This window comes from Metopolophium dirhodum, chromosome 1 (genome assembly GCF_019925205.1).
Source record: "Metopolophium dirhodum isolate CAU chromosome 1, ASM1992520v1, whole genome shotgun sequence".
NCBI lineage: Eukaryota > Metazoa > Arthropoda > Insecta > Hemiptera > Aphididae > Metopolophium > Metopolophium dirhodum.
Genome location: NC_083560.1, coordinates 25,944,787 through 25,953,300, shown reverse-complemented (window position 1 = coordinate 25,953,300; position 8,514 = coordinate 25,944,787). Strand labels below are relative to the sequence as shown.

General features: G+C 30.6%; 1 protein-coding gene across 1 annotated transcript; it reads left to right on the top strand.

The window, feature by feature from the left end:
* The first annotated feature begins 2,510 nt into the window (after positions 1-2,510).
* Positions 2,511-7,081, top strand: LOC132935037 (protein Rae1-like). Its single transcript, XM_061001476.1, has 7 exons — positions 2,511-2,573; positions 2,641-2,913; positions 3,574-3,645; positions 3,845-4,001; positions 4,087-4,229; positions 4,293-4,490; positions 7,004-7,081. The coding sequence occupies exons 1-7, from the start codon at positions 2,511-2,513 to the stop codon at positions 7,079-7,081; spliced, it is 984 nt and encodes a 327-aa protein (XP_060857459.1).
* The last annotated feature ends 1,433 nt before the right edge of the window (positions 7,082-8,514 follow it).

The following is an 8,514-nucleotide window of genomic DNA, read 5'->3' as shown; positions in this document are numbered from 1 at the left end:
TTCAAGTTTTTATAGATACCTATTCGATATTCGATAGTCAGATACGTTTGAAATGAAATTAGTCGCGGTTTTTTAAAACGTATTTTTTTATACTCATTAAAATATTATATAATTTATATTCCTAATTCATAGGGGCTATAACTTAAAAGGCCTCACACGATACGTGTCAACAATTATCACGATTTTCATTCTGAAGAAATATTCGGATTTTCCGCCGTAATATATACGAAGGAACATCGATCGAGCCATTTTTTAATTTGTGTAATTTAGATTGTAAAAATTGCAAGATTTCAAAATTAAATGTTTAACCAATTAAATACAATGTAGGTATATTATAAAAATGTGCCTCGATTGGCCCCTTTTATAAGGGACGTTTTTCAAGACATGTCGTCAATATCTGTTTTTAAGAAAATGGTATCAATTGTTTTGCAAAACGCGACCGACGACACTACTGCTCAAGGTACGGTTTGCGCTGGAAGAATATTCGCGATTCATATTATTCCAGAAATAAAAGAAAGCAGGTAACAGGATCAGCAGCTAGTTGTGAAAAAAATGTTAAGTTTTATTTATTTAGAAAATGTTTTCAGTAGATATTATCCAAATCGAGGTAATTTTTGAGACGTGTTGTTCGAGTTAAGGTCGTCTGTTTGAGTGGAAATTAAACATTTATTTTGAGATAAAAAAATAATTGTTCTCTGATATTTGCGTCCGAGATCCTAACCACTATGCACGTTACCACGAGTAATCCACGGCCCGGCTGATTGACGAATGTATAAGAAGTTGCCTATAAAATGTTCCTTAGAATCCAGTAGTATGGCGATCCCTTAATATTGTAATAATAATATTCTACAACACATACAACGAGTATCATTTATTAATAATAGTTTAGAAAGTCAGCATAAACCACAGTCAATAACTTAATTATTACACTATTATTAGTATTATACTTCCATAACTATTGTACTATTATCATAATACTACCTACTATTAAACTAGGTATTGAACAACTAGAATATTTTAATTTAAATTTTAAATTTTGGTTTGTTATGATTTAAATTATAATGCATAATAATAACGGGCAGGGTTATTAATTTACTTTATTTTGTACATCACTGGTTTCACTTAAAAAATAATAAGTTTTTCGTAAGTAACATTACACAATGTGTTACTGGTAGGATTATTTATAAATCCGTCAGACGAAAACGTAAAAGTATCTACTCATATATTTTCATCAAATACAATTAAATACGTCTTTTAGTAGGGTTGACACACGGCTATTACGTACCTACCTATTCCGAGTATCATACTAGTCGTTAAAAAATGTATGTTTTAGAGTATCACTTGAATGTAGGTAGGTACGTCATATCGAATATATTTCAATGACATTTTTACAATCGTAATAATGAGAAGTAAACTGTACTATAATAGTACTATAGTATTTCCAAATCAAATATTAGTTATAGAAATTAGGTAATATGAAATATAAAAGAGGAAAAGTGCACGATCGAGTGTCAGCCCGAAAACTACTTTACAATATTTCACTTTACAGTTTAGGAGTAGGGAGCAATTATTAATACAGCTGAAAATAATATAGTCGTGAAGGTCGTCCAGATCACATGCACACACAATTCGATTCAAACGACAATTATTGCCCGCAACGGTACATGATAAATGTATCTTTTTGTCAACCACCTGCGCAACACCAGCGCGTTCAAGTGAAAAGGGAGGTGACCGCTGCAGGAACGTGCAAGAAACCATTGATCTTGTACTGCTAAACAATAACGTGACAAGACATGGATAAACAGAGGGCGCTTCGTTGACTTGTCGACTCAATACAATAGGTATGTGTTAGTGTGGGCAAGTGGGGTGTAAGATATTGTATAGATTATTGCGTTCTGTCGTCAATACACCACTGCGACATGTCTAGACGCCGGTCGTTATGATGTTGTGATACCTAGACAGTTCTTGTGCAGTCGACAGTCGCACAAGGTCGTGTATGGCGCAACAGGTTCGGTCTCACCGGACTCGCTCTCCGTTACTCTGTGCAGCGTATCCCGGCCGATCGTATTGCGGTGTTCAAATTGTAAATTTTTTTTTTTCTGTCATCACCGAATTTTGAGATGACCGCGCCTACTTTTGGTACCCGCTGGCGCCAGCGTCAACCGAATTTATTATTTTCGTAACTAAACTAGAGCGCCACTGTCTAGTGTTCCGTCTATCGCTTGTAACCGCAGTGTATTTTCGTCGATAGACAATCGCCTAGTGTCCACATCATCAAACACGCATACCCGCGCGTGTGAAAATGTCGACTTTTGTGGTAAGTCAATTGATATCAGATTATTAATAGCTAGCGCTCATCAAACTGTTGACAGACCCGTGTTTCATTGGAAATGTGTTTCTAGACGAGGTGGGGTGGTCCGGGCATATCTTCCGATACGCCAGCGGAGCCGCTCAAAAACCCTAACGGAGATTTCGAAATCATACACCCTCCCAATAACAACATTACGGCAATGGAGTTCAGTCGGGCCCCGCACCAGAAAAACTTTCTCGTCGCGAGTAGTTACGACAAAACCGTAAGACGCGAACAAACAAACATAATGGTGAGTGATGTTGCAAATTGTAATTTTTTTTTCTACTCAGGTACGTCTTTGGGAAGTCAAACCGAGCGGCCAAACCGTGTCAAAAATGATGCTGCATGTGCCCGATCCAATTTTAGACGTCTCCTGGAGTGTTAACGGTAGAACGATTTTCATGGTATCTAGTGACAACAAATTGAGAGGTTGGGATCTAGAAACCTTGATAAGGTTGCAAGCACACAAATCTGATGATGTACCCCTAAAGACATGTCATGTTATCACAGGACCATATTACGAGTCTTGTATCATGACCAGCTCATGGGATAATATATTAAAGGTATGTTAAGTGTTTTTTTTTTTTAACATATATATATTTCTTAGGTTGTGTTTCATGATTATATCAATTATTTTTTATTATACGCTTTGTGTAATATCAAATATACAAGGTGTAAACGGTTGATGAAAACTAACACAACCTGACAAATTAAATAAAATTTGTTATAATCAATATAAAAAAATTACATCTAATTTATAGACGCTTGTCCTTACATTATAACTATTTTTATTTTTATTTTTCGATACTGAGAATAAAAAATATCAAATGTAAATACATTTTTGGAAATATTCAATACAGCCGATTTCTAAATCTTATTTTCAGAAAAATGTTAATGGTAAACGTTTGCTTAAATTAATTAATTTATTTTTAACGAATTTTTTAAATATTAATATTACTTTGGAGTAGGTACCTAAATTAATTAGAATCATGATACATTTTTTCAAAATATTTTTTTTCGTAATTTTCCGTTAAAAGCATTACCTTGATCTTAAATTGTTTAACTGTTTAATTAGCGTATTAATTGTTAATTTTGTATTCGTCACGTTATTTACCCTATTCACCGTAATATACTTATTACGAGCGATAAGTTATTATAAGTGATAATAATATTAAATTATGTACTTCAAGTATTATATTTTATCTTATTTTTATTTATTATAGATTTGGGATACTAAATGCAAACGCCCCGTGGATACCATTCTTGTACATAATGACATTTCTTATGTCGATGTGGTAAGTTGATAACATTACATTTTACTAAAATATAAGCTATTAATTAACTAGGGGTATAGAACAAGTATAATTATTGCATCTAATAATTAATAATTAATTTTGTCTTGTATAATATTACACTACTGTATATTTTTTGACGGTACATTTTCGAGTACCTGCCTATAATAATATCGACGGTTCATTGTTTTGTTGTTTAAAGGATTATGATACGGCGGTTGTCTGTACGGAACAGGGGGATATTTATACGTATACTTTGGGACGTCAGATTGAAATGATAAGACAGGTAATCCCGCCTCTGCCAAGTCACCAATGTTGTGTTTCAATATTCAGAGATAAGAAAACACACACCCCTGCCGGTTAGTGATGTTATAAAAAAAATATACGGAACGTCATCAAAAAGTACCTATATTACAATTAATATATTGTGGGTTTTTATCTTAGGTTTTGGTTTGGGAAATCGCGAAGGTCGCGTGTTCAAAATTTACAACCACAAACCGGGGCAATTAGAAAACACGGTTTGGTTGAGTGGCGATAATCAAGACGATAATGTGACGGCGACACCGCGCGGGACATTCGATACTGCCGTATGCTACAATCACGAACAATTTTATACTTCTATGTTGCTCACTTTACGATATTCTCGACAGGTCAACGACATAAAGTTCCATCCGGTCCACGGTACATTAGCAGTTGCCAGATCTAACGGTACGTTTTCATATGTGGATATGAAACGACGAATAGTATTAAAGGAATCCAAGAAATTGCAGGGCCAACCAATACAAAAATGTTGTTTCAATGGCGACGGTCAAATATTTGCGTACAGTACTTCTTCAGACTGGTCAAAGGTGTGTATGTTAATACTAACTATAAGCCCCCATAAGGTCCAAAGTTACCGTATTATTATTTATAAAAAAGGTGTGCGAGTGGGGGGCCGTAGTAAATTTTTACCGAAATTGATCCAAATAAAAACACTGTGTAATGTAATGTCTAATATAATATTTTGCGATTTGCACGAAAATAAAAATAAAATAATATGTACTTAGCACTAACTCAGATAGGTATAGTAAGAAATAGGAATAATATTGTAATTTGTGCCAAAATTCAAATTGATTATTCTTTCGATACCTACGAACAAGTTTCGATAGTAGAGTATACCTATAATATTATATTGAGATATGAGAAGCCTAAGAAATAGAATATTTCGTTTTAGATTCTTTGCGGTTATTGTTCACTTCCCTAATTGCATCGTTCCACGGTACGTCAGCACTCAGCATTCACTTAAAAGCTATCTCATAACAATAATATAATGTAAAGACATTTTTACAATATTATAATAATTGCATTATTCAGGCAAATATATAATTTTAAATCACCTAATGACTTATATTATTTATATACAATTTATACACTGTTAAAGAGTGTCTGCAATTCTAAAATAATTACATTAGCTTGGTTTTTATTTATAAAATAGGTAGAAAAATCGCTAGAATATATTAAAATGTAGAATATATTGTACAATTTTAACACATTCTTATTTAGAATATATGCGCCCCGGGACGCGATAATTTTATTCCCTCCTCTCACGCTGATTTTCACCCATTATACTCTTTACAACCAGTAACCACAGACTTTCCCCTCCAATTTTAATTAGTGAAAAACGTGCCTCTTGCTTGTTTTGAATAAAATGTTAAGATGTATAGGTATCCCCAAGATTAACAGTCAGGAATTTCAAAATCTTTTATTGAAACAAAAGATCATATCAAAGAATGACATAAGTAAATATTGTTTAAAAAAAACGAGTGACAATATAGTTTTTCTCGCCTGTTGATGGGCAAATTCTTCAATAACGTCGTCATATTGGAATTCACTGGTTAACCGTGTCTCTATAATATTAATAGTACCCATAATGGCTTCTGTTTCATCGATCCATTCCAATAGTAGACGTCATATAATTTTAAGCACTTTTTAATAGTATAGAAATCGAATTCTTCTCGTGTTTTGTGCTTGCTATAAAAGTGTAGGTAGCACCACTCAATATATTACGGCCATACGTCATAATGATTGACGAGTGATGAGTGATGACTAAAATAACTAACTAAACCAATACGCATTACAATATGCATTTTATTCTAAAATTATCTATATTGTATAAACAATAGTAATATCGCATTTTTTTATTACGACTAACAGCGTATGTTTTGTAAAATAACACCAACAAATTTTTTTTTATGAATTTCTAACTCAAAATAGTTTTCAAATTTTTGCGGTTTTGATGAATTGTGTCAAAATTCTAATTTTATGACTCATAAAAAATAATTTTAAATATACGCTCAACTTTATTTTAAATTTCCACTAGCAATTATAACGACATAACGTGTAACAACAAAATCGATTTTGTCGAAACTGTCAGTTTTTGCTTCATTTTTGATTCTGAGCGGTCAGCAGAGCGATGAATGTATTGATTTTACTATGATATGTGTTTTTTTTAATTTTTTCAATTTTAATTTGTGTCTGTTTCCACAATAAGTAGTAGAAATAATGCTTCGATTAACAACTTCAGTATCTTTTCTGGTGGGAAGGTGAATAATGTTGGTGCATTGGGTACAGTGTTGAGACTTACCTATCTAGATACACTTTATTCTTACGTTTTATAGATACATTTTATCTAGCGTAACTAGCTGCAACTAAGATTTAATTTTGAGAGTTTTATCGTTAATACCACATAAGTTATCTATAGAATAAAAAGTAAAATGTTGACATCTCGAAAGTACCAACTAGATTCACTTTCCAACTAGAATTTGAACTAGTTCTACTAGAAAATCATATTTAACATAATAGTATGTTAATATTTTAATTCGTTAGGTAGTCTTTTATCTTTTTGTAGGAAATAGATTTTTTACATTTTTGATACGTAGTTTATATAGTACGGCTTCAAATTTATTTTACTTAATTTTTCAAAAAAAATATGAAACGAAAATATGAAAAAGTATCCAATCGTTTAGAATCGACCTAATAGTCGTAAAACAGAATATAAAAACAAATGTCTATGGTTCTTGTCATTGATTAGTTTTTCCGTATCAATTTAATTATAAATTGAGTTTTATAACTAAAAATAGTATGTATTTGGTAAAATTATCGAGTAAAAAATTAAAACTATATTATTAATCTTTTATTTTAAGTTAGAAAAGTTGATTTATACTTTGATAATCAGTATACGTTTTAATTCATAATTGAGTTGTAAAACAATTGAAATTAGGTTTGTTAGGTATACGTATACCTACTAAATAATAGTATTAAAAAAAAAAACAATTTCTTCAGTTTTATTTTTAATGATTAACTTTGTTTGTTTCATTTTCAGGTCAAAAAAACAAAGCCATCAATATTCATAAATGATCGATGTTTTGATGATATGAATCCTCAAGTCTGCAAAGAGTAGAACCTAACCTTGGACAGAAATTAAACTTAAGAACATTTATATAATACCATTATTAGAAAATGGAAATTTTATTATGACATAATATGAATAAAACCAAATTCTAATGGCAAATTTAACTTAAATTAAATGCTTTTGTGTTTTTTTTAATGGAAGTTAATCAACTTATACAAGTCAAACTTCTTATAAGTATACCTAATCATAAAAATATTATGTTGAATTTTAAATAAATGTTTACCAGTGACCAGTGTCGCTGTCATCACTATGGGTAATATTATAAAAAATTAAATTTTGCATTTTTGTCAACCCACACTATTTGATCAGATTCAGATGATTGTAAAAATATTTCTTTTTCTCTTTACGAAGCTTGCTCATAAGTAGCTATACATGAATAATAGGTAACTATATAGGTTTTATCACTGTTTCTTTATGTTTTAAATTAATTGTGTATTAAAGTTGTCAACATTACTTACTAATTTTATTTGGGATATTCAAATTATAAGATATTAGTTTTAAAATGAATACATTATTTAAATAGTTAATGTAATAATTGATTATTTAGATTCTGGATCTTAAGTGGCTTCAGTATTACATTTTTATACCTAAACTTTAGTACCTACTCATGTTTTTTATATGTTAACAAATTTCTACGGAACAATCAAATTTATATTATATAATCAATCCAATGTTTTATAATACTACCTGAAGCCTAGCACATTATGTGAGAATATTTATAAAATATAAACAATAAACATTATTGTACGGGAATTATTTGTTTTAATTATCATTATTAATTTAATTAAAATTAAAATACGATATCAAAAACAATTATTCTTATTCGTATTAGGTATTTAAGTAGTTGACTTTAATTTTAATCAAAATGTTATAAATTATAATTCATACAAATTAAGTATGAAGATAAATATTTTGGGTGATAACGCGTAAAAATGATAAAATTCGGTGGGTACGATAAATACGGTACGATACGATACCATTAAATTTGTACCTGGTATGAATATAGACGTAAGCTTAAACATTTCTTTTTTCATTTTGAAAATCTCATTTGAATATTAAATTAAAATTGATCGATGATAAATAATAATAGCTTCCATACAGAATTCTTCTAGGAGACACTGTCAACGATTTTTTTTCAATATGTGTTTTTTTAAAAATTTTTTTTTTTGTCTGTCATCAACTTTTAGGACAGTAAAAGTGCTTGGATTTTCTCAGTAGTTTTTAAACGCGACGTGAAAAACAAAAGAAAAATTAAGGAAAAACGGGAATTTTTACGCAAAATCTGTTTTCGAGAAAATCGATTTTGGTTTTTGGTGCAACTCTAAAACAAATGACCGTAGATGAATTTTTGACTGAATGTTTATATTAGCATTTTCTATACACCTTAACATTTTCCAAATATTTTGACTTATTTTGAGTTG